Source organism: Hakea prostrata, chromosome 10 (assembly GCF_041222555.1).
Source record: "Hakea prostrata isolate BN-2017 chromosome 10, UWA_Hpros_2, whole genome shotgun sequence".
In the NCBI taxonomy this organism is placed as follows: Eukaryota; Viridiplantae; Streptophyta; class Magnoliopsida; order Proteales; family Proteaceae; genus Hakea; species Hakea prostrata.
In genome coordinates, this window is record NC_142609.1 from 48,289 (window position 1) to 75,277 (window position 26,989).

Genomic DNA, 26,989 nt, shown 5'->3' on the forward strand with positions numbered 1-26,989 from the left:
TATAACTATATACAAATGAGGTTGAATTAACAATTAACTAACAGATAACTAGACTTGATAAAATCGTAGAGGATAGCCTAGTCCTACCTTACTCAAGCAGATGTGCAGATGTTAATTTAATTAAAGGGTAATTTTCGTCTGGACCCCCTGAGGTTTGGTCTAGGTCACTTTTAGTCCAGTTTAAGTTTTCTTTTGCATATGGCTCCCCTGTGGTTTTAAAAATGATTAAATAAGGACACAATTACCAAAAATAGTTGGTTTAATAAATTTTGTGACAAAAATACCCTTGTGTCTTTTGGACTTCTTATCTATTAAAATAAATAAATAAAAAGCTTTACCAAACTAACTCCTCACAGTTAAAAAATAAATAACAATTGCTCTGCAACTTCACAACCGAAGGAGGAAGACAATTTAAAACTTTTGTTCCCTTTCATTTTTGTAACAATGGGGAATCATGGCAGATTGATTTCACACCGCCATTTCTGGAGGTCGATCTTAAAAGCAACTTGAGTTTCTCTTCGATGATTTTGGGATGCGGGTCCTTAAGTTCCTCAAGCCTCACCGCTCTAAACTACAACCCATTTTGTGTAACGCTTACAACAAGATGTTGAATCGGGCCAATGATCTCGGTGTCAAACCTAACAAGAGAATGAATGATGATGGTTTAACAGTTCCTCAAATCAGCCTCCGTCCTCCAAGAGGTTGAAGTCTTACCATCCCTTTTGTTAATCCTCAAATCCGACTAAAACTCTCTTCTGTGTTTCTATCCTATCCCATCCATTTGGTTTGACCGTTCTTGTTTTGTTCACCCAAACAGAGATCCCAGTAGTTGCAGGATTCTTACTTGTTAAGATGGCAAAGCGTTCATGGAAAGAAAATCAAAGTGGGAACTGGGAAGGCAAATGACAAGATTCCATTAATGACCTATTGGCCATGAATCCATGAAGAAACCCAAAGTCACTTAGTGATAAAAGAGTCAATTCCAGATGTCTTTAGTTTTTACAGCAAATCTACTCCAGAATGGAATGTATGATGTATCATGGTTAGAATTTCGGAGAGTTCGTCTCTGGACTTAGAACCGAGTTTTCGATTTACGAGCTCAAGAAATGGAAATTATGGAATCTTTGTTCGGATTCTCGCTTTAACACTAAATTGTAAATGTGCACTTGATCTCGGTCATTCTGAAACCATTTTTACAGATTTTCCGATGCAAAAGATCAAAGAATTTGAATATCGATCGACCAAAAATCTGATAAACTCCGTTTATTATTATTAGATCTTAAAAGGAAAATCAGTGATTACATCATCCACACTAAATGAGAACCATGAGGGTTTTCGCTTCAATTTTATAACAAAATTTGTATTCTAAGCATGCAAGATGAAAACTTGTATTGAAGAGACACATGATGGATTTAAAGCAAACCATTTGTCTTCTTCCGATTGTGAAGTTGCAGAGCAATGTTCTTCTCCAACTGTTGTTTGTTTTCAAACTCCATTGTTTTTGTGAGGGAATTAGTTTGGTAAAAATATTTATTTATTTATTTTGATGGTATCTATTTTAATAAATTAAATAATAAAAAAAAAAATCCAAAGGGCACAAGGGTATTTTTGTCACAAAATTTATTAAACTAACTATTTTTGTTAAGTATGCCCTTATGTAATTATTTTTTAAAACCACAGGGGAGCCATATGCAAAAAGAAACTTAAATTGCACTAAAAGTAATCTGAACCAAACCTCAGGGGTCCATGAAAATTACCCTTAATTAAATTATAATTTTAGGTAGAATGAGGTTGAATTAACTATAATTATTTATCAAGTACCGAATTAAGTGTAACCTCCTCAGGGCCCATAAAACACAACTCGTAGGTATATCGAAGCATAAATAAAGGGTTAAGGTTTCGTCAATATAAAACACCTGCTTTGAATAAGATTGTTGTTTACCAAAAAAAAAAAAAGTGATACAAAAAAACGAGACTAAGTTGAAGCCAAAAACTTCCATTATAGTAATTTTGAAACAGCATTTGTTTATACTGTTCATGACAATTTCGTGTAGCTTGGAATAGAAAGGACTGAACGCAGAACAAGGCCCGATACATTTGTATTTCGATGTTTCTACAAAAACCTATCACATGTAAACTATCTCACCAATAAATTGAGGGCCACCATTTCTTAGCCAGAAGAGTGGGTGAACGTTCTAAATGTTTCACCGCATATCACACACAGAATCGATTACATGGTGGAGGCGCCCCCTCCCTCCCTCCCACCCGAAGGAAAAGAAAAAAAAAGAGAAGAAGCCCCAAACACACAAACACACGCACGCACACACACTGTTAACTGTATATGCTAAGTAATCAACATTATGTAGAACAACATTTCATCAGCACTACCATTGGTTGAAGTTTCATCGGTCTGGAATTCCAAAGGGTCAAAGCCAGGATTTTGGACCAATCTTCATGTAGGAATTTCATTAACCACAAGAGAAATGTCCTACAAGAATAAAATAAAATAAAAAAACCTTATGTCCACCAGTGACTATAGACCCTACCAGACATATAAGCAATAAAATGATTAGACTCACATGAAGTCACAGACAAAAAATATAATATTACCTCCATCTATCAGGCCAATGCTAAGCAATTAAGTAAAACAACATTTCATCAGCCAAAGGGTTAAAGCTGACAACGTTTTCCAAGATTTTGGACCAATCTTCTCTAGGAATTTCATAACCACAAGAGAAATGTCCTGAAAGAATAAAATACCACCTTATGTCCCCCAGTGCCTATAGAACCCACCAGATATATAAGCATAAAATGATTAAAATCAAATGAAGTCAGCCAAAGGAGATGATATTACCTCCATCTATCAGGCCAATGCTTCAAAAGAATTACCATTCCTGCACCAATAACTAAAGAGAGTATGATGTTACTAAAGGCCCATCATCCCCAGTAAACCAAAATGACAGAGATCAGAAGCTTTATCTTAAATGACCTTAGTCGAGATATTCGATGTCAGTAGCGTTCCCCGAAATCCTTCCTCGACTGGCTGAACCTCCTTCTGTTCTGACAGCTCATCTGCAGAACATTAGGAAGAATGCTCAATAAAAGGCAGATAAGAAATCTATTTGCGACCACTGATCATGCGAACTAAATATAAATGCAAATGCTGTCAATCTCAACCACCTTGACATCAAATGTCTGCCTCACATTGAAAAGCTGGCATGATGACTATTAGGAGTAAGTATCTTCTATATCTATCAAGTAGACAATAATTGATAGCAAAGAATTACAGAGCATGAAAGAGGGTTTCAACATGCAGCACAATTAATTATTTGGAAGCGGAAATCCCTTGGTGGTCAGTCTGAAGAGGACCCACACCATGCAAATGCATCATGGACTAGGATATCTTCTTCACAAGCCCCATGCATGTTTATTACATTAACTACTAGACAAACAGATGCCCTTAAGACAAGGATGAGGATAATACCAGTTGGGCATGGAAATCTTCGTCACAAGCCCCATGCATGTTAATCATATTAATTACTAGACAAACAAATGCCCTTAAGTAACGTGGATGAGGATGATACTAATTTACCAGCGATGTCCCGATTCTCGTGGACTTCTGAATCTGTAACCCACAGAACATCTCCAGGAAATATATTCATGTCAGCCAGAGAAGCAGATTCCCCATCGATTACCCTAGAGCCTTTGTGAAGTATCTGATTCTCCTTGACAACCTGTAGATTTTTTTTCAATTCACAATTAGTTCTAGTAGCATGGGACTTTCTTACTGCACAGCAAAAATCAGGAAGACCAACATTAGGAGAAATTTGACTAGATGATTCTAATGATTGCAATTTTAGTAAGGAAATGTATCACACCACAAAATGAAGGTTCTAAAGACAAGTAAAAAGTACACAAGAAGCTTAAGGAAGAGGTGATCCAAAGCTAATATATGATAGCAGGAGGCTTGCCCTTTTTCTGTACTGCGCAACAGAACAGTATTTCAGTGAGTACAAAAAATAGTGCAACCCCAAGCTCCCACCCCCTCCCCCCACCCCACCTTTCAATTAAAAGAGAAAAAAAAGGGACATGACAATTAAACCTTGACTGTGCAAGTATGGCTTAGAATTCAAGATAGATAATTTTAGTGCTTGGGTGAATGCATAAAAATTTGCATGTACGGGCTGAAATAGTCCCACCATGCTTGGTTTGAGGTACTCTTGGGTTCATAGTGCATCTCATATCAGTCATATTTGTTCATCATCAAAGGTCCAAGGTGGTTATTCTTGTTGTGAATGTTGACGATGTTAGTATTTTAGTAATGAACTTCTAGGGTTGAGGATGTAAGGCGTAATTATGTCAACATCTTCTGACAAACAACTTAGGCTGCGTTTGTTTGCAAAGGTGGGGTGGGGTGGGAAGGAAAAAAACATGTGGGCCCCATGTGTAGTGGGGAGAGGGAGAAGGAAAGGAAAGGAAGGGATTTTGTGGAAAAGTGTTAATTGTGGATTCCACTTTTTTGTTTTCCACACTTTTCCACGAAGTCCCACACATTTTGTGGGGTTTTGAAAAGGCTTGGGGGTGGGAAAGTTACTTTGCCACCTCACCAGACAAGTTTCCTTAATTTAAGGAAACTTGTCTCTAACTTTCCCACCCCAAGCAACCAAACAAACTACACTTTTAGGATTAAAAGGAAAAGTTTGTCTTTTCAAGAATTTTCCCACCTCACCTTTATTCCAGCAAAAAAACGCAGCCTTAGGGATGCTCAAACATTTTCTAGGAATTAAAGTTGTTTCTAGTAAAATGGGTTTTAGTTTAGCTAAGAAATTATTTGCTGGATCTTCAATCAAGATACACATGGGCTTGTGAATGATCCTTTGGATCTTCATACGAAGCATGGTGCATGATGACAAATTGTGGATAAATATCATTATGTTTGGCTGAAGAAATTATCCATCTAATTGACCAGATATTTCCTTTGTTGCTGGTGCAGTTAGTCACTCTACAGTAAATCCTAAGCAGGCTCACTGGAATGTTGCAAAGAAAGGCATTATTTATCAGAGTGCTCCCTCAATCTTGCTCAACCCTAGAACCCTCCCTCTTGCTACCACATCACAGCAGCAGCATTCCCCAGCCCCTGTGACTCCCTATTCCCTTCCCCTACCCCCTACAATCCTCCCCAACTCTTGTGATAGCCCCCATACCCTCCCCTCTCACTTGGATTCTCTTCTCCCTCCCCTCTCTGTTTTGCAGCAACAGGAGAAAAAAAATCAGAAAAAGGGAAAAGAAAGGAGAAAAAAGAAGAAGAAAGAAACAACGAAACAAAAAGAAAAGGAAAGAGAGAAGAAAGGAGAGAATAAAAGAAAAGAAAAGAACAAGAAAGAGAGTTCAAGATTTGCAAAAGACCTCAACCCATATTGATCCAAATTATCTCATTCTTCTTTCCCATCAACCCTAGGGTGATTTTGGATATCACAAAACAATCCCATAGATTTGGATAAAACCCTAATCATCCCAAACCAAACCGAACCCGTATCAAATTAGTTAATTCCTAACTTGTCTATAAGATCTTCCATTAATTCTTGGAGATCCACAAACAATTCAAAACCTTTCCATAATAATTTTCAATTATTTGCTAGAAAATTCTGACCAAACCCTCAATTTTAGGGAATTCTTCCAAGAGACCTGAACCTTAGAATTGGGTTCACATTAACTAGTACTAGAGCTGCAGTTCCAGCAAACCCTACTACTGTTATCACCCCTTCTCTATTTTCCTGGAATTTTTCTGTAATTTTCGGACTTTTTCCTAGACTTAAATTTCAAGAATAGATCTACGGCAATTTAACCATTAGATCTGCCCAAACTTTAGGAACAACACTCCCCCAACCTTAATGACTCTCTCTCCTACATTCAGCCTGATCGGACCAACCCCTAGTACCATCATAGATGTAAAAGTAGTTGCCAGGCCATGGAAGACACAGTCTCCATATTGAAGGATACCTTGAGTATCACCCCATTGATGAACTTTCTTTCCAAGATTCTTGTGTCTGAAATTGAAGATGAAGACAGGAGGAGGAGCAACCTTTTCAATTCATGTTTATGGCCTGGTAGATATATAGTTAAAGCTATTATAGAAAATGGTTGTAGCGCTAATGTTACGTTTGAAGCAACTGTACAGAAGGCTAAGTTACCACTAAAAGAACACCCAAAGCCTTACATAATTGGGCTCCTCAACCATGAAACTGTAGTGGTAAAATTTGGATGTTTAGTTCCTATTAGCTTACATTCCTATGCTGATGAGGTCTGGAGTGATTTAGTCCCTATCGAAGTGACTGATATAATTTTGGGTAGACCGTGGCTTTATGATAATGACGTAACAATACATGGGCGGGAGAATACTCGTAAATTAGGCATAAAGGGAAAAAATATTGTGTTCTTTCCCTTGAATCTACAAGAGGAATAAAGAAAAAGAAGGCAACAAAATCCAATTCCAAGAGAGCTTAGTCCTAGCCCTACATCTCAACGAATTTAAGGACCCTATTATAAGATTTGTGGAAAATCCTGACTTGAGTCTGAGAGACACTAGAGGGTTCATGCGTTTTTTATTATAAAGAGAATAAAATAAAAGAACCTAGAAAAAAAAATTCTACTTTTGATAAGTAATCCTACATTGCCTTTAATATAATACAATCTTATCACACTTCCCCTCAAGTTGGATTGGAACATAATATTTATCATGCCCAACCTGCCAATGATATTACTGAAACTTCAAGTACTCAAGCTTTTTATAAGAATATCAGCCCGTTGATTGTCAAATGGGTTGGGTTTTGGTGTCTTCTACTGTGTGGGTCCATATAATTATTATTTGGTTTTAATTGTAATTGGAATAGGATTTTGGGCCAATTAATTGTACATGGGTAAAATTATAATTATATGGGGATTAGGGTTTTAGATTTATTTCTAAATAGATAACAATGCAAGCAAGCAAAGGGTAGCATTTTGCAAGGTGTGAGTAGTGAGGTTTCCAAGAATAGCGGAAACTCTTTTCCCTCCCTAGTGGATGTAAGCAATCTTGTCAAACCACGTTAAATTCCTCGAGTAAGTTTTGGTTGAGGTCGTCTTTGTAGTTGTGCATCAGTCCCCAACTGAAGGTTCGGCGAATTGTAGCCGGAGGAGTGCGAAGATTCATGGAGAGGAATGGTGCATGGAGAATGAAGAAAGCTCTAAAGAATTAATTGAAGGTGTGATCCTCATTGTGGTTCATGCGTTTTTTATTATTTTTCCCTAGTATATGGTTGAAGGTTTTGAATCTAAAAGGAAGAAGCTCAATAATCGGATAAGAAAAAAAAGAGACGAAGATCATGGGGGGAAAAAGGATGAACTCAATTGCAAAGTTCATGGGAGGGAAACTTTAAAGAGAGAGACCTTGTCACCTTTTTGAAGTTCCAAAAAAAAGGGAAAAAATTTGGGTTGAAGAAGGGGAACGAGGAACTGATTTGAAAGAAGAAAAAAAAGATGCATTCGGTTGGGAGAAACAAAAAGTGTTTTTTTTTTTCCCCTTCCACAAAAGTTATTTCCATAGGATTTTATGTGAAGATTTGTGGTCCGAGGTTAAGTGTTCTTAAGGTTTTTGGGCATTCCGGACTTAGTGGAAGTGACGGATTGAGGAGATTTCGCTTCATTAGTATTGATCTTGTGGGTTCATACAGAGATCAACAGACAAGTTTTTCAGGTTGATGACAAATATGAAGGGCACAGATTAGGCAAACAGGATGGCGGTGAAAAATTCTAATTTCTCCATAGAACTTTTGAAGAGTCATAATGAATTCACCTTGTGGCAACGGGTGAAGAACATTCTTACGCTGGAAGTGATTGTTAAGGCTCTCAGAAAAAAATAAAAAAGACTAGAGGCAACGAAGGAGGATGAGTGGCAAGAGTTGAGGGATCTAACAAACGGTACGATCTAGTTGTATCTTGTGGATAATGTTCTTCGTGAGGTCATCGGGTTGGTTGATCAAGAGGAAGTTTGGACAAAGTCGGATAGCAGGTATAAGTCCAAGTCATTGACAAATTGGCCGTTTTTGAATAAACAATTATATGGCCTTTCAATTGTCAGATGGAGCAAAGTTTGACAAGCACTTGGATGAGTTAAACAGGATTTTGACAGAGTTGTCTGCTTTTTAACAAGGAGATTAAGGAGGACGACAAGGCATTACTCCTGTTGGCATCAATACTACCTCAGTCATCTAATCACTTTGTGACTACGTTACTCTTTGATAAAGATATATTGAAGCTTGACAATGTTATTACTTCATTGCTAATGATTCGATCACGGCAGAAAAATAGCAGTGATATGAAGTCAAATGAGAGTAGCGCTTTGGTTGTAGGGGGTGGTCATAATAGCAAAAGATCAAATTGGAGAATGGAGGGGTCTAGCAAGTCAAGGGGTAGTCAGGGGATTGCTTAAAGTCTACTGGTTGCAAAGTAGTTTGTTACTATTGCAAAGAGGAAGGATACATAAAGAGGGATTGTCTAAAGCATAAGGCGTACAGGAAAAGGACAGGGAGAATGAAGAATCATCTATTGTTGTCTTATGAAGTGATGATGGAAGAGGTGATGTCCTTTTGACCTCTTCATCAAGTATGGATTCTTCATATTGGATTTTGGATTCTGGGTGTTCGTTTCACATAAGTACAGTTAGAGATCAATTTGTTACATATCATGCATGTGAGGATAGTACTATCGAAATGGCAAATAATGTGGAAAGAAAGGTTATTATTGAAATTGGCACTATACAAATTCACATGTTTGATAGGATTGTACAAACTTTGAGTGGGGTTAGGTATGTGCCAGACAAGGAAGTATCTGATTTCATTGAGTACTATGGATTCTAAAGGTTTCAAATGGTCATCTGAAGGCGGAGTTCTCAAGGTTTCAAGAGTGACCATAATTGTGATGTATGTGAAGATGATTAGTAATTGCACAAGCTTACAGGGAGTGTTGAAACAAGTGGAGCTCTAGATGGCACTCGGCCAAGGGGTATAAGCATAAAGAATTTGCATGATGTTCAAGGGGTCCAAATCCTCCATCCTATTACCCTTGTGCCCCCAAAATTTTCTTCTCACAGCCCACCTAACATAGGAGGGCCAGGGTGGTCTATGTAAAGTGGGCTGTGAGGGAATTCTAGGCGCATGGAGGTAATGGGGGAAGAGGATCTGTTTCCTCGTTTAGGTGTCAGACAAGGACAAATCTAGAAAGAAGCGAGTGACTTTCGCTTTAGTTTTGGTAGATAGACGGTGAGCTCTCGAAGCGAGTTGCAACAATAGGAGAGGAGAAGCCATGTCATGTTGTACGACAATGATGAGCTGTACGAGACACCTCGGGTGGGGGAATGTGCCATACTAGGTTAGGTGATGGTGGCAAGGAAGGCATCCCTGAAGCGTAGGCCATGCAATAAGGTGTAGTGGAAACACAAAGACGGGTGATTGTAGAGAGACATCATCAATGGTTTTCTTCAATGTAACTTACAGAATTCAAGCCAAGGTGGAGATTATTAGGTTTGGGTGTCAGTTTTGGGTCAATTACTTGTACACAGGTAAAATTGTAATTATATAAGGATTTGGGTCTTAAGTTTTTCTATAAATAGTCTTTGTGAGATAACCTAGGTAACAAGGCAAGCAAAGGGTAGTACTTTGTGAGCTGTGAGAGTGGTAAGGTTTTCAAGAATAGTGGAAACTCTTTTTTCTCTAGTGGATGTACGCAATCTCGCCGAACCATGTTGAATTCTCTGAATGTGTTTTGCTTGTGTTCTTCTTCATGGTTATGCAGCTGTCCCCAACAAAAGGTAACAAAGATAATCTCAATCAGTCTAGCCACAATCTTTTTATTTTTATTTTTATGAAGTGCTTGTTGATCTCCACATGCTTGGTCCTCTCATGTTATACCGGATTATGAGCTACAATTGTGTATAATTCTGCCCCTAGCTCTTAAAGCAACCCCTTCACCACAATACTTTTCACAAATACCTTGAGCTAATGGCCTGAACTCTGCTTTAGTATTTGACTTCGTAACCATTTCCATCTTTTTGCTCCTCCAAGCCACCAAGTTGCCTCCTACGTATGCACAATAGCCCGAGGTAGACCTATCATCTGGACATTCTTCCCAGTTTGCATCCATGTATGCCTCACTCTAAGGTGTCCATGAGCTGAAATCAAAATACCTTTCCTTGAAGTAGCCTTTAAATATCTAACGATGCGATAGACTACATCTAGATGTAAGGAATAGGGATCTGCATATACTGACTGATAACACTAACTAAAAATGTGATATCTGGTCTGGTATATGACAAATAGATTAACTTCCCGACCAACTTCAGATAGCTTGTCTTATCAATTGGCTGTCCTTTTGCCTTCAAGTGTAGATTAGGCTCAACAGGTGTCTCAATTGGGTTACATCCTAACATCCCAGTTTCCTTCAATAGATATAGATTATACTTCCTTTGAGAGATACACATCACTGGCTAACTCCAATCCCAGGAAATATCGAAGTTTACCCGTATCTTTAATCTCAAATTTAGTTCCCAAAAAAGTCTTCAAGGTTGAAATTCCATCCTCACTATTGTTTGTGATCACAATATCATCCACATACACTAGAAGTACAATAGTATATGAACCATTTGATGTATCCGAGTTGGAAACCCCCAAAAAAAGGGGCCCAAGCCCAATTGAGTCAACGAGGCCAAATCCATCCCAAGGGTAGAATGATCGAGCTATGATGAAGACCAAAATCTAGTAAATTAGTCCATTTTGAATTCTTCAGAGTCAAGTCATGTGTCTTGAAGTTGGAATGAGTCATACAGTTGTGTTAAATTAGGAAAGCATTGTTTCTTTTTTAATAAGTCCTACTTTTAAGGATAACTTAAATTAGGAAGAGTTATTTCCTTTTTGGGTCAAGTTTGTTCGTAATCTTAAGTTATCTAATTAGCATTGGGTGACTTAAGGGAGATATCATCTAACGGTAGAAATCGGGTAGTAATTAGATAACTTTCTCAGAGTTCAAGTTAAGTTGTGATGGGACCCTCAGAGTCAGGGTAACCCAATTTAAGTTTGAGTCCTTTGTTTCAAGCTATAAATAGCCTTTCTAGTGTAATTTTTTTTCCAGATTTAATTGATTAAAGAATTGAGATAAAGTTTCAGAATAGGGTTGTGGGTTTCCCTTAAAACCTGCGGCTGGCTTGGTGTGAATTTTCTGCAATTCTCAAGTTCTCTTCTGCAACTCCTGTAACAGCAGCCAACTTCAAGTAAGTACAAACCCTTCCCCTTAGTTTCAGACCCAAAAATCACTCCCCTCCCATTCGCAAATCACCCCCACATCTCTCCCTTACCTTTCCCTACATCCTAGGTCATTCCCTAGAGTCCGCAAGCCTTCCCCTTCCTTTCATTGTTTCTGCATAAAAAGCAGCAGTATCCCTTTAAATCCCTACTCCCCCCCCTTTAGACTCCCAAATCCCTTTTCCAAAAACGCACCAAGCCTAGGATTACATTGCCAAAGCCCATAGCCCTTTCAAGCCTTTAAACCCTAATCTGAAATTTTCCTGCAACTCATCTTCTTCATAGAAAAGTTGCAGAAAAAATGAATTTCCAGAGTTTCTAAGACTTACCTATTCTGCCCGAACTTCCCAGATCTATCCTAGTCCTCAAAAAACCCACTTTTTTTTTATGAATAAATAATTATATTAAAAGACAAGAAAGCAAGAATACAAGGTCTTTAAGCAGAAGACCGAAAGGAAGAGTGACCCCAGGAGACAACAATAAGTCTATTCCTTGGGGTATCATCAACAGGGGGGGTGGGGTGGGGAAAAGCTATCAGTCTAGAGGTCCGAAAGTGAACCCTAATTCCGAGTTTACATCATTGGTATCAGAGCAAGAAGTTCCAGCAGCTTCTAAGAGTCACACCATCATGGATAACCCTGATATAAGCCAACAACTACAGCAGATCCTTGCACAATTAACTGAGATGAATAACAGAATTATCAACCTTGAGCAACCCCAGGCAACTGAGAGAGTACTAGCTCCTCCACCCCCATGGAGAAGGAGGCAATGGGGTAAGAAGATACAAAGAAGAAGACCATCCCAGAAGGACCAGAGAAAGGAATTGGCATACCAAAAAGTCTAGGATGAGAATCCACTTTATGATAGGTATGAACAAGACCATGAGAGGTGCAAACCAGACACTTCCACCAAGGAGGCAGCTAGTACCCACCCACCAATCCTTTGAAGATCATATGAGGGCATACTTTAATAGAGGACAAGAACCAAGAAGGGGAGCAGATCATCACAAGGAGAAGCTCGCATTGAAGGATTTCAATGGGACCCTTGATCCACAGGTATTCTATGATTGAGGCAGCACTTGATGACAACTTTGGTACGACCTAACAGGAGAAAGAAAGATGCAGGTGGCCAAAAGTAAATTGGTGCGGCTGGGGCATGGTGGCATACCAGATCAAGAGAACTATACCTAGATGGTGGAGAACCCTATACTTGGAATCAGATGAGAAGAGAACTGACTGAAAGATACCTTCTAGGACATACAAGGCTAGGCTCCAAGAACAATTCCAAACCCTAAAGCAAGGTAATCTAACAGTCTTTGAATATATGCAGCAATTTGATACTTTGGTTTCCAGAACTGGTACTATAGAGAGCCCATTATAATCCATGACCAGATTTAAATTCGGACTCAAACCTGAAATTCAGTTAGCATTGGTGGTTACCGATGTGATTGACTCAGGGGACCTATTTTGATAAAGCTCTGAGGGCTGAAGCCTTGCAGCCCCAGAAAAAACCAGCAAGTCAGGATGTCAGGAAAGACACTACCTTACCCTCCTCAATACCTACCTCCAGCCCTAATGCACCACCACCTAGGATGGATGCTAGAAGAAGTGTTCCCAATACTACTAATCCAGGAGGATATTTCTATTGTCACGAGAAAGGACATTATGCCAAAGACTGCTTATAGTAAAGAGGAACAGGAAGAAAAGTGGTGTATGCTCCACTAGAAAAGAAGGTAATGAAGAGGAAATAGGGCAGCATCACCTTAATGTATTGACAAAGATCTTAGTGGCCGGGGTTGAACTAAAAGATTGGAGAAGTAGTATCTTCTACACCAACTACACCAAGGTGGAGATTGGTACTATCATAGCATGAGCTATTGTTGATAGTGGAAGCAATGTCAGTGCTATCTCAGAAAAATTTGTTAAGAAAGCTAGATTGAAGACCGAGAAGCATCCAGAACTGTGTAAGGTAGCCCTTCTGAATAGTGCCAAAGTCAAGATTCGTAACAGATGCCTAGTACGAATAAAACTCCATTCCTATGCTGAAGAAATATGGTGTGATATTGTCCCTATGAAGCTATTAGACATTATCTTTGGCATACCCTAGCTCTATGACAACGACATGGACATATCCAGTAGAGAGAACACTTGCACTTTCAAGAAGATCACACTCCTGCCATTGAACCTCAGTGAAGAGGCCCATAAGCAGGCTCTCCACACCAATAAGAGAAGCCCCAACCATCCTCTCTTAGTGACTCTCCCAAAGACAACACTAGAAGGGCCATGCAAGGACTACAAGCACATTGAACCAGGGCAACAACACATGAAGAAATAATCAACACGAGACCCCCATTCATCGGGGATGAATGAATCCAAGAAGCGGAGAGCTGATGTATCCAGGGTTGGACCCCCCCCCCCCCCCCAAAAAAAAAAGGGGCCCAAGCCCAACTGAATTAGGGAGGCCGAATCCATCCCAGGGGTAGAATGGTCAATTCCTACCCCCTAGATCGAGCTATAATGAAGACCAAAATCCAGTAAATTAGTAACTTTGAAGTCTTGAGAGTCAAATCATGTGTTTTGAAATCAATTCGAAAGTCTCATATAGTTGTGTTAAATTAGGAAAGCATTGTTTCCTTTTTAAGAAGTCCTACTTTTAAGGATAACTTAAATTAGGAAGAGTTATTTCCTACTGATAGATTGTTGTGCAAGGATTGCAAGGTGATACCGGGGGAAGGCTTAACTGCACAACAAAGACTTGTGGTCTTGGATATGTGTTTAACCCCAAAAACTCATAAAAGGTCCAAGGTTAACTATCCCAGGATAAAATGGTGGAACTTGAAAGGTGAGTGTTCGAAATCCTTCGTCAATGAAGTAGTCAAACAAGGAAAGTGGGATTTTAAGGGGGATACTAATGCAATATGGAATGAGATGGCTATGTGTATCAAGAAGGTGGCTAAAGATGTCCTAGGTGAATCAAAAAGAAAGCTCCATTCTTATAGAGAGACTTGGTGGTGGGATAGTGAGGTTCAAGCTGCCATTAGGAATAAGAAAGCTAGTTTTAGGACATGGCAAAGAACTAAGGATGTTGATGATCTTCAAAGGTATAGGTTGGATAGAAATGAAGCTATGAAAATTGCGGGAAAAGAAGTATGAAGAGTTATACAATAAGTTGGGCACGAAGGAAGGGGAAAAATCTATTTATAAGATAGCTAAGATGAGGGATAGCAAGAGTAGAGATCTTGACCATGTTAGATGTATTAAAAATGGAGATGGTAAAGTATTAGTATGCAATGAGGACATTAAGAAAAGATGGGAAATACATTTCTCTAGTCTATTAAATGAACATACTTCAAGCACTTATGATTCGAACAATTACAACTTTCACCAAGGCACCAATTTTTGAACTTATATACGTAGAATTTCGATGTCCGAAGTAAAAGAAGCACTAAGGAGGATGAAACTTGGCAAGAGACAAGGTCCTGATGAAATCCCAATAAAAGTATGGAAAAGCTTAGGAACCCCTGGACTAGTTTGGTTGTCTAAGTTGTTTAATAAGATTATGTGCACAGGGAAAATGCCAGATGAATGGAGAAGCGTCGTGGTTACAATTTACAAAAATAAAGGAGATATTCAAAGCTATAATAACTACAGGGGCATTAAATTGATGAGCCATACTATGAAATTATGGGAGAGAATAATTGAAATCCGTTTGAGACACTTAACTACAATTACGGTGAACCAGTTTAGATTTATGCCAGGAAGATCTACAATGGAGGCTATTTACCTAATTAGGAGACTTATGGAAAGGTATAGAGAATGTAGGAAAGATCTTCATATAGTATTTATTGACCTAGAAAAAGCTTATAATAGAGTCCCTAGAGCGTTAATTTGACAAGTACTAGAGAAAAGAGGTGTTGTAAGTAAATATGTAGATATAGTTAAGGATATGTATGATGGTTCGGTGACAAGTGTAAGAACAGTGGGGGGACAAAGTAATGAATTCCCAATTACAGTTGGGTTACATCAAGGATCAGCTTTAAACCCATATCTATTTGCACTTGTAATGGACGAATTAACCAAAGACATTCAAGATGAGGTCCCCTTGTGTATACTTTTTGCTGAAGATATTGTGTTGATTAATGAGACTCAAGTGGGGATTAATACCAAATTAGAATCATGGGAGTAGCTTTGGAATCAAAAGGCTTTAAACTAAGTAGAACGAAGACAGAATATCTACTTTGTAACTTTAGTCATAAGTGGGTAGATAATGAGGTGGTGATCCTTGACGATAAGGATGAAGTGGAGAGGTGCGTCCAGGGTGTTGTGTGATCGGTGTATTCCATTAAAGCCTACAGGAAAATTTTATAGGACCGTTGTTCGACCAGCTATGATGTACGGTGCAGAGTGTTCGGCTGTTAAAAAAAGTCATATGGATAAACTCAATGTAGCAAAAATGAGAATGCTAAGATGGATGAGTGGCAAAACTAGGATGGATAAGATAAAGAATGATCATATTAGAGTTGGTTTGTGAGTTGCTCCCATAAGTGATAAGCTTCGAGAAAGTCGTTTGAAATGGCACGGCCACGTTCAACGGAGACCTATAAATGCCCCTGTACGGAGAAATGATATAATCCAGATTGAAGGAACTAGAAGAGCTAGGGATAGACCTAAGATGACCTTAAGAGAAGTGGTGAGAAAGGATATGCATAGCTTAGGCCTTGTATCTAGCATGGCCTTGAACAGGATTGGAAGGCAAGAATCCATGTAGCCGACCCCATTTAGTTGGGACAAGGCTTATTTGTTGTTGTTGTTGTTGTTGTTTGTAATCTTATGTTATCTAATTAGCATTAGGTGACTTAAGTGAGATCTCAAATTTAAGGGCTAAGACTGCATAGTAATTAGATACCTTTTTCAGAGTCCAAGTTAAGTTGTGATGTGACCCTAGTAGTCAGGGTAACCCAGTTTGAGTTTGAGTCCTTTGTTTCAAGCTAAAATAGCCTTTCTAGTGTAAGTTATTTATTTATTTTTCCAAAATTTGATTGATTAAAAAATTGAGTTAAAGTTTGAGAAATAGAGTTGTGGGTTCCCATGAAACCTATGGCTGGCTTGGTTTGAGTTTTCTGCGATTCTCAAGTTTTCTTCTGCAACTCCTGTAACAGCAGCCAACTTCAAGTAAGTACAATCCCTTCCCCTTAGTTTCAGACCCTAAAATCATCCCCTCCCAATCGCATACCACCCCCCACATCTCCCCCTCACTTTTTCCTACATCCTAGGTCATTCCCTAGAGTCTGCAAGCCTTCCCCTTCCTTCCATTGTTTCTGCACAATGAGCAGCACAATCCCTTTAAATCCCTACTCCCCCAAGCCCTTTACACTCCCAAATCCCTTCTAGAATCGCACCAAGCCTAGGATTACATTCCCCAAGCCCTTAGCCCTTTCAGCCTTTAAACACTAATCTGAAAATTTCCTGCAACTCATCTCTTCATAGACAAGTTGCAGAAAAAATTGATTTTCCAGATTTTTATAACACTAACTATTTCTGCCCCAACTTCCCAGATCTATCATAATCCTTAATAAACCTTATCAGCATCCTAGAACCACCAAATCAGCAACCCTATCCAACTACCAACCTAGCTGAAACCCTAAAACCTCCTAATTAGCTGCTGCAACTATGGTACAAGGTCCTGAAAGTGAGCCCTAATTCCGGGTTTACACCTATACAGGTATGGTCTGCATTGCTTGGATTCCTCTTTGTCCTCTAAAGTGAGCCCTAACACTTGGCAGGAAGCATTATCTCACTCAAACTAGAAGGAAGCAATGGATAAGGAAATGTGAGCTCTGGAGAAAAACAATACGTGAGAACCGGTGACACTGTTTGCAAGAAAGTGGATTGTTGGGCACAAATGGTGTTAGTTATCAAACACAAGGCAGATGGGACCGTTAAGAGGTATAAAGCAAGATTGGTAGCCAAGAGCTTCACTCAGATGTATAGGATTGACTACCAGGAGACAATTGCTCTTGTTGCCAAGATGAGTTCGGGCTGTCCTTTCATGTGCAGTGAATAAGGGGTGGAGCCTACAAAAGTTGGATGTTAAGAATGCTTTTTTAAATGGAGAGCTCCAATAAGAGGTGTATATGGATGTGCCACCTAGGTATTCCACTACTGAGACTCATGGGTAAAGGAGCAAGTTGATGAGGGCATTATATGGGCTAGAGCAAACCTCCAAGAACATGGTGCCGAAGGTTTCATAAAACCATGATCTTTAATGGCTACAAGTAGAGTAATGCAAACCACACTTTGTTCATTAAAAGACACGGTCCCCACACTAATGTACTTCTAGTGTATGTGGATGATATTGTGATCACAGGCAATAGTGAGAATGAAATTTCAACTTCGAAGATTTTTTTGGGAACTTAGTTGGAAATTAAAGATATGGGAAAACTCAGATATTTCCTAGGACTAGAGATAGCATATTCGGCTAGTGGTGTACAAAAGTTTGACAAAATCTATTGGATTGATTTTTGGGATAACAGGAAACCTATGGGAAGAACTAGGAACGACATGGGTAATGTTTGTGAGATGTTAGGGTTTCAGCAAAATCCTTTAGGATGATCTTGAGGTATCAAAACCCACCCGAGGGTTGAAAGAAAACAGAGGGGATTGGTCTTGGGGTGAAAAGGGTTTAACAAAATTAATATGGAGTGATTAGGGAAGGTTCTCAGAGTAATGACAAAGGGATGGATCAAGAGATGGGAGGGATTCTTGGGCAGCCTTCTTGATTCTTTTCTGTTTTCTATTTTGAGATCTGCCGCAAGTCACAAAGAGGGAAAAGAGAGGGGCCTGAAAGAGAAAAGAAGGGGGAGGGGTGCTGCAAAGATAAGGGGAGGTGGGGGAGGGGTTCCAAGGGCATCACAAGGGTGGGGGAGGGATTCTAGGGGGCTGTGATTTGGGGAAGGGGGGTATTTCCCAGGGCTGAGATGGGTAGGGGAGGGCTACGAGTGAGAGAGAGGAGGAAGGGGAAGGGGATGGGGGCTGCTGTAATTACTTGTGTGAGTGCTGGTCTTGCTGAATTGATGCTGGAGATTGGAAGAAGAAGCTGGAATTGAAGATGATTAGTCAAAATACTCAACTGTGACCCTCCCAAGAAGGTCATGATCCTTTCCCTCAAATCACAATTCAGTCTATGTTTACGATGAGAGGAGTGGTTTATTTATAGCCTAACACAAGGAGGGAAAGACTTAGAAATAAAGAATGACTTAACTAAGCTTCCTTTATAGACTAGGATCCCCTTTACGACCACGTAAATAACAACCGCACGAATTAAAAAATTTAACTTGCAATAAAAGACCTAATTATCCACAAGGAATCTGATAGGGACATCACACGCCCACCCATCACTTGTTACTACCAAAGGAAAAGGCGATGGAACCTTATGATTTGGTTCGGCTACGAGGACAGAGTCATCTAGGCCCTTCACACTACCACAGTCCACATAATTTTGTTGCACTAAGATTTTATTTCATAGTAAGGTAGATTAGGAAAGTTCTTTAATTCAGACATTGGGATTTTATTTTATTGTAAGGGGTTGATTAGGAAAGCTCCTTAGTTTAGTTGGGGTATTTGGGTTATTCTCTTTCCCTGAAATTATTTATTTAATAACCAAGCACCAAGGGATCGATGAAATAAAAATTAGAAGAAGAAAAAAAAAGAAGATCGAAGTTTGAAGCAGCGGCAGCTTTCTGAAGCCAGTGATAGCTCTCCATTCTCCCCCTCAGTGAGTCTTCTTCTCATCCTTTGCCTCAGTTTCTTGTCTAGAAAATTCCCCCATTCTCCCCTCTATCTAGTCCAACCCCCCCCCCCCAAAAAAAAAGGAAAAAAAAAGAAAGAAAGAAAGAAAGAACCTTTTTCTCTTTCCCTGGGGAATTTTCTCTTCTACTCCAAAACTTGATGGCAGCTCTGTTTCTGCAGAAAATTTCTTCCCTTTCGTTTCTTATTTTCTCTTCTTCTCCAACCCTTACAGCAGTCTCTCTTTTCTACTGAAAGTTCTCTCTCCTCTTCTTTCTTAGTTTCTCTTCTTCTCCATATCCTCTCTGTGGTTTCTACTCTGTCCCCCTGTCGACAGCCTTCTTCCCCCTTTCTTGGCCCTTTTTTTCTACTGCCAAAACCATATTGGCAGAATTAGTTTCTGCAATCGTTATTTTCACATTCCTTGTTCACCTTGCTGTTTAACTTCACTTTCTATCCGTTACAATAATGCTCCCATGGTGTTTGATTGATATTACATAAGGCTGCTGGCTACATATTCCGTCATTCTTACTTAACTCTTACTTGGTGTCTGGTATTGGGATTCAGCATCGTTCATGTATGCTATATCTTATTGAATGGAATATCAATGCCTATGAATTGTTGCTGTAATTTCTTTTAATCGTTTTGAATGCAACGCCTTATTTCCCCCTTGTCTAGCTATGCGGAATGATTGAATAAATCTGATTTGTTCTCCCCTAAGCCTTTGAGTTTGGTTTATGCATGTTACTTACATTTGTTTAATTGCTGAGTTTATATTCCGTATTATTCTTCTATTGTGAGTCCAAGTGCGTGCTGTGTAAACCGATCCCCTAACCCCTCCCAGTGTCTCAGGTAGCCTGTATCCTGTTTCTTTGTAAAATGCTCTAAGTTTCTAGGGCTGTCATGCATCAGAATCTTAGTTTAAAATAGAATCCCAATGGCACTAGAACTCACTTGGACTCTAAAAATTAAAATAAAAACTATGAAATTAAAATAATCAAACCAACTAAGAAAGGAAAATGACCAAACTGCCCCTACAAGGGTTCAGCAAGGCGCTAGTTGTGCCTTGAGGCCCAAATTAGGGTTTCAGCCATGGGGAAAGTTTGTGCTTACATCATCCACAAACCTCCTTACTTTACCATTTGTGCAGTTAAAATCCATCTACAGAGATATCAAAGGCATCCCATCATGCTTTGGAACAGCATTCCCCTGCGGATTTGGTAATCATTCAGGTCATTTCAGGTCCTGAGATGGTCGCCTACAAGTTCAAATTGGGGTTCCATTCAAAGCCATGCTCTCAAAGTGGAGAGAGTAGTTTTGTATGGAGTAAGCATCATTAGGTACGTACATTACTTTTCCTTGGGTTGTCATTTACAAAGTTTTTTGTTTCAACTAAACCGTGCCACTGTGTGACCTCTGGCTTTAGGTTAAGAAATTTATATTGATATTGATCCAATCCAAAAAAATTTAACCAATCCAATCTAAGATTATAGATCATGATCCCACCAACTAATACACTGTATCAATACTTACATACTCAATACTAATAATAAGGTATGTGCTAGCTGCATGCTAACTTAAATTTGAACAATTAGTACAACTGCTCTATCTTAAAACATAAAGCTAACTAAATACCATATTTTAGGTCCATTGCAAAGAACGGGATAAAGGTTCTACACCTAGATGACCCAAATCTAGGCTTACTTGAAGGAAAATGAGCTTCCTCGACAGTGAATCCACATCAACAGCTTCTTAGAATTTGCAACCAGATAACCAAGTCAAAAGTTCATTAGTTTCAAGCAATAAATACCAAGTCATAACCAATTTAAACTAATTTCAACAAACCCAATTTCAGCAGTTTTGGCTAGTTTCAGTAAGTTTTGGTACTGATGGCATCAACCAGTTTGACCAGCCCATCACAAGTAAAGTTTTAATCCAAAAATTCATAGTTTAAACATGGTTTCAACGCATCTTGGCCAAATCTCAATTTCTGGCTGGTTGAAACCATTTGAAATAACAACTAACTTCATGCCAGTCAGAAAAAATCAAATAATAAAGAATACTTAAATATAACTCTAACGAATAGAAACTGAACTGGACAGGGAAAAAAGAATCATAGACCAATTTATCAAGGAGAATGTTTTTGTCCAACCTGGATCACCCATAAAGGGAGGTTCAGCCATCATCCTAGGGTTTTAGTTGTCCCCAGAATCCCTCAACTTCCTTTCCCACAGCAAGGCGAATGGGGTCCAATTCAACAAGGGTGGAGGAAAAATCGGTCATTTATTAATACATCAAATGTAAATACCTACCACTATGGATTCTGTTGATGTAAATTTTCAACAATTGGATGGATATGAGTGGCTTACCCCCAAAGATTCCCATATCATCATTTTCAACTGGTAGACTGATGTGGAGCCCGAAACCTTCAAATTAAGAGAGTTTCCGTACGTAGTTTTCCGAGACCGTTTGGACATGCGGCGATCTTGTTCAGAAAAGGTCCCGGAAGCCTCTATAATTGACCTTGGAGCTTCCTTACCACGAACGAGAAATACACAAATATCCTCATTGATGTAATTAAGTTTCTGCATTAACTCACAGCTTTCTCTTTCTCCAATGCAATGCTCACAACTCTACCCACATGAAAGCAACAAACATTTAAAAAATAAATATGAGTAAAGTTGATGGCTGCTTTATACAACTACAGGTCATCAAGCAATGATATAGTAACCAATTACCACCTAAAAATTACGAGAGGGAATAATACAACCACATAAAAATTACGAGAGGCCATGTTCAACGGAGACCTATAAATGCCCCTGTATGGAGAAGTGATATAATCCAGATTGAAGGAACTAGAAGAGCTAGGGGTAGACCTAAGATAACCTTAAGAGAAGTGGTGAGAAAGGATATGCATAGCTTAGGCTTTGTATCTAGCATCACCTCAAACATAACTGATTGGACGGCAAGAATTCATGTAGCCGACCCCATTTAGTTGGGACAAGACTTATTGTTGTTGTTGTTGAATAGTACAACCACCCAAAGATCAGCCTTATCCCAACTTGATGGGGTTGGCTATATCGATCTGATCAAAGAAAGGGCAAAAATGAGGGAATAAGATAAGACGAAGGAACTATTAAGACCACGCAAATATGAGATTTAAGTTTCCTTGGTTGGCCGTGAATCTCCACATTAAATAATAGAGCAAATTGCACTGGCACCCCAAAATGGAGGTTTTAAAGCACTGACACCCCACTTTATGTTTAAAAAACACAAACACCCCAATTCAATAAACACTAGTCCATTCTGTTAGTGAAAATGTTAACCCACTACTATTTTCTTTTAATTCCAAAAATACCCTTACTAAAATCTGAGAGAAAAAAAAAATCCATCATTCTTCAACCGATCATAAATTCTGGCTTCATTCTTCAACCGATTTTGGCTTGGGTTCGATGTTAGAAAGGATGGGGCACTCGCGGATCAGCTGCTGCCGTGGCATCAAACTTGGTTTGGGACATTCGGAGTAGACTCGTTCGAGAGCTTCAACCTGCTCGGCGGTATAACGGATATATTTTCCGTTATCGAGATGTTTATTGATGCTACCACTGCTGCTCTCCCTGTGCTGTACGATAGCCATGGCCATTTTTTCCTGAATTCCAACCCAATATTCAGAAGAAAGAGACAAGAAGTAGAAGCTCTTGACCCTTTTTTCCAGATGTTTTACGTAAGATTCCCTCGTGAATACCGTCCCTAGGCAAAAACCGCCGTTTGATTTAAGAGCCGAAGCCTTAAACTAGCACCGCAATTACCAAATTAAAACCAAAAAGCTCGAACTGCTTTTCTTGGGCACAACCTTTCTTTCTCTGTTGACGAGGATTCCTGCCACTTAGCATTTCCTGAAACTTCCTGATCTTGGAACTTCGAAACAAAAGCATAGCATTCTTCCTTTAATCAGCAAGAAAACCGAAACTGCTCACTTTTCTCATTTATAATGTTGAAAACAAAAAGAATATTTGCTTTATGGTACTGCAACTTCGACTTCACGATGTTAGAGGTAAGCCTCAACAAAAACTAAAACGTTGCTCTTGATTTCAAACCTACAACATCAAAGATCAAAAGAATACTCCTAGAGTTCTTCAATCACAGCAACATGACAAGAGCAAAACCCTCCATCTTCCTCGCTCCCGTTGAGAATCAAACTTTGATCGGTTGAAGAACGATGGATTATTTTTCTCTCAGATTTTAGTAGGGTATTTTTGGAATTAAAAGAAAATAATAGTAGGCTAACAGTTTCACTAACATAATGGACTAGTGTGTTTATTGAATTGGGGTGTTTGTGTTTTTTAAACATAAAGTGGGGTGTCAGTGCTTTAAAGCCTCCATTTTGGGGTGCCAGTGCAATTTGCTCTAAATAATAATTTCATTGTTGCGTGCAATTTGCTCTAAATAATAATTTCATTGTTGCCTAAACCTGACACTTTTGGGTCCTCAACAAATAAAAGAACATCCCTTTTACTATACCTATGATATTGTTATAATTTTTACGCTTTTCACAACACATTCAGATGAAATTAAGCAAAATTGAAGCTTCTTCTAAGCAATAATAAATGTAAGCAATACAATTACCTCTGGAAAAGTCTTGATAATTGGCGGTCTGGACTCAAGCTCACTGACCACTTCATCCTGCGGATTTAGGTGTTCCTCTAACACTGGCACCTCTTCACATGACCCAACTAATTTGTTTGTCGTACAGTTAGCGAACTCAATTTCAGCACGTATACCTTTTGTTTCAGGACAATCCCACTCCTCACAGAAGTACTTCCAATCACTCTCCGTGATGATTGTTAAACCATCTGTCTGAAATAGGAACTTTGTTAGTAAAACAATATAAGAGTATAACAAAGCGAGAATATAAAAATGAGCTAACTCAATTGAAAAATGAAAGTACAAACTAGGCGGTTAAGAAATTATCAAGTTAAGCTGCATGCTAAATTCAGGAGATTATTGAGACATGACTGGTTATTGTCAATGGGAAATGCAAGCTCTTTAGTCCAAATCCAAAGAAGAACAAAGAATGAAAAAGAAAAACGAAACCAAATAAAAGTAACATAAATACATCACTTTCATAATGAAACACCACATGAGAACCTAATTACCAAAGAAGAGTCACATAAAATACATCATTTTATAATCAATCATCACATGAAAATCTAAACCAAGTATTACATGGAACAAATAAGAATAGTTTTCAGCCACTCATTGCTGAAATAACAAAGACCATGGAGAAGGGCATAATAACTAGAACTATCAGGTATCTCTCAACTTGATAGGCGATGTAAAATATTAACAAGATTGCTGAGCACTGGAAAAGTATTTAAATAGCACCACATCATAAAGGTGAAAATTCCTTTTCATGTATTTCATGTACTTACAGCAGAAGCCCTTTGAGTGATGACACCCCGTCTGTTGATAAGTTCAAGGGGCCTTTCCAACAGCCGCAAGTGCTGCTTCAAAGAAATTAACAAATAATAAAGAGACAAGTAACTATACAATTAGCACAAAAAAGGAAGAAAAGAAACTCAAATAAGTGAACAGTACAATACAAGTCCACCTTTGCATGACAACCACCATTATCCCAGTAGAAAGTTACAAGCATTGATTAATATAACCACGATGGTCCTACACTGACTAATGAAATTTGCTTACCATGTAAAATGGTTAAATGTAGGGTGTTCCTCATGTAGTCAAATCCACATGTACCCAACACTGTAGAATACTAGAATGAGTGTCCAATACATGCATAGGCATGTGACTAAACCGTGTAAAAAAGATGTGTGTTAATGCATGAAAAGATTGTTTATTCTTCTAGTACTCAACCATGTCCAAGACTTCCAGCCACTCAGAAGAACACATATCCCACATCCATACCCATGTGAATCAAGGTTTACAGTATTAGCAGCAGGTATTGTTAAAGGCCAAAATAGGGAGGAAACCTCTCAATTCTCAATAGGGAGTTTCCCCTGGTTGAGATAAGATTGGAATATTGATTTCCAATTCAAATGGGAAATCCCCAGATTGTAGGAATATAATTTCTAGTCCTATATTCAGTTGTTTTACTTGTAGGTATCATATCTGAAGGGTGACTTCTAAGTGGCATATCACATATTTATACAATACATGTATCATACACTAGAGATACACATATAGTAAAAATACACTTGAAACTGTTATAAAAGATGAGATCTTTTACGTGTTCTAATATATGATATGTATCACGTATGAAGTACTAAAATTGATAACCACCCGTTCTCAAAGCTTGGGATGAACCAGTCAATTGACTCTCCATCCCTCTTCCTGTTTTGCAAAAAAACTTCTAAGTTAAAGCTGCCTCAGAGCCTGGAAGGTTCCTCCTTCCATAACATAACCCAGGGTGTCTTGCTGCACTGAACTTTGGCTGATGAGGAAGCAACAAGAAGGGCATCAAAACAAAAAGCCTTAAGAGCATCCATGAAAGTAAGACCCCTATTGACAATGGCAGCTCCAGCAGTTAACTGCATCCATTTCCCTAGAAATAAGCCTAAGGTTGTGATGTAAGATCCTCACCCTAGCCGAAACCCTAAATTGGGCCCAAAGCCCAAGCCCACTTGGCGTAACTACTAGGCTGGCCGAACACTACCAACGGTACTTTGGTCATTTGCCTACCTCTTTTCATGGTTATTTTCATCTAGTAAATTTTATTTTATTTTTGTGAGGCCAAATCTGATTTTACTTCTTTAATTGAGTTAGTAATTCGAGTTCTAACTAGAATGGAGTCCCAAATAGAATCAATTTAAACAAAAGATTTTTTTTGGATAAGGTTTCTCGTATTTGTGGTTATAATTTCATTGAGTTGTGAGTCTAGTTAGGTTTCCTAACTTGAGTCCAAGTCATTTCCCTCCAATTGTAAGGCTATATACAGCCCACTCTAGTCCATTGTAAAGACACGTTGAATTGAATAAAGAATCTGAATTTGAAGGAATTAAGTCATGATCTTCTTGGGAGGGCCACGGCATGTATTCTGCGACCATCTTCAAACTATTGCATCTTCTACAGCAGTTCAACAATTCCAGCAGCATTGAAGCCCTAATACAATGAGTCCAGCCCCTTCCCTTGACCCGCCACCCCCTTTCGTTCTTTCTCATCAAGAACCCTCCCACAACTAGGCAGCAGCCAAGAAACCCTTCCCCAACCCGTGCTACTCTCAACTATTTAATTCATATATCCTTGGAATCATACAAGAACTGCAATAACCTAGTTAACAAGGTTCTCATACATTAAGTTTCACAAGAACCCTTATCCTCACTACTGCTGATGGAAAATCATCTCATTGTTAGTTAGCCCATCCTTCAAAAGAAAACCTTTGAGCTAAATAGACTGCTCTTTGAGTCTTGAGTGACTCAAATAAAATAAAAAACTTCAGTACTATGATAAGATATTAAATAGGCCCCAATTCTTAAGCTTTGAGAAAAATAATCAACTTGAATTCAAATCATGCAGCAAGGTTTGATCAGCATTTTGGACACCCAAATATTTACTGAAATGTTGTGTACAAGAAAGACTCCTGCACAAGTTACTTACCTTTTCGCATTTAAGCATGTCAAACACGCCCTCCAAACCTTCTGGTTCAGCAGACGACAAGATATTCTTGCCACTAGCAGTGATATAGTTTTTCCACTTCGTCAACCATGAAGATGGCACTAAGTAGTACTTACAGCCAGGAGACAGTGCAATACTCTTCCCGAGAGCTAACTTCTCATGATTCTGACGCTGTTTAAGTTTGGATGCCCTGTAGCATTGACATGAAAGTCAAGCCGTTGAACAGCCATATTAGCTCCA

General features: G+C 38.9%; 1 protein-coding gene across 4 annotated transcripts in view; it reads right to left on the reverse strand.

Annotated features, from left to right (window-relative positions):
- Positions 1-1,415: 1,415 nt before the first annotated feature.
- UBP26 (ubiquitin-specific protease 26) overlaps positions 1,416-26,989 on the reverse strand; it is a 65,204-nt gene continuing 39,630 nt past the window's right edge. Inside the window, exons 11-19 of one of the 4 annotated variants that reach the window (XR_016170155.1) lie at positions 26,732-26,939; positions 24,547-24,618; positions 23,741-23,971; positions 21,484-21,747; positions 3,593-3,734; positions 2,990-3,072; positions 2,855-2,906; positions 2,611-2,780; positions 1,417-2,488 (exon numbers count right to left, since the gene is read on the reverse strand). Coding sequence is in view for 1 of the 4 variants with exons in the window: in XM_089136492.1 (XP_088992618.1) it covers positions 2,886-2,906; positions 2,990-3,072; positions 3,593-3,734; positions 21,484-21,747; positions 23,741-23,971; positions 24,547-24,618; positions 26,732-26,939 (1,021 nt within the window). In the remaining 3 variants the exon portion in view is untranslated. Of the gene's footprint in view, positions 2,781-2,854; positions 2,907-2,989; positions 3,073-3,592; positions 3,735-21,483; positions 21,748-23,740; positions 23,972-24,546; positions 24,619-26,731; positions 26,940-26,989 lie in introns of all 4 variants that reach the window. The other 3 variants (XR_016170156.1, XR_016170154.1, XM_089136492.1) reach the window with 3 other exon arrangements.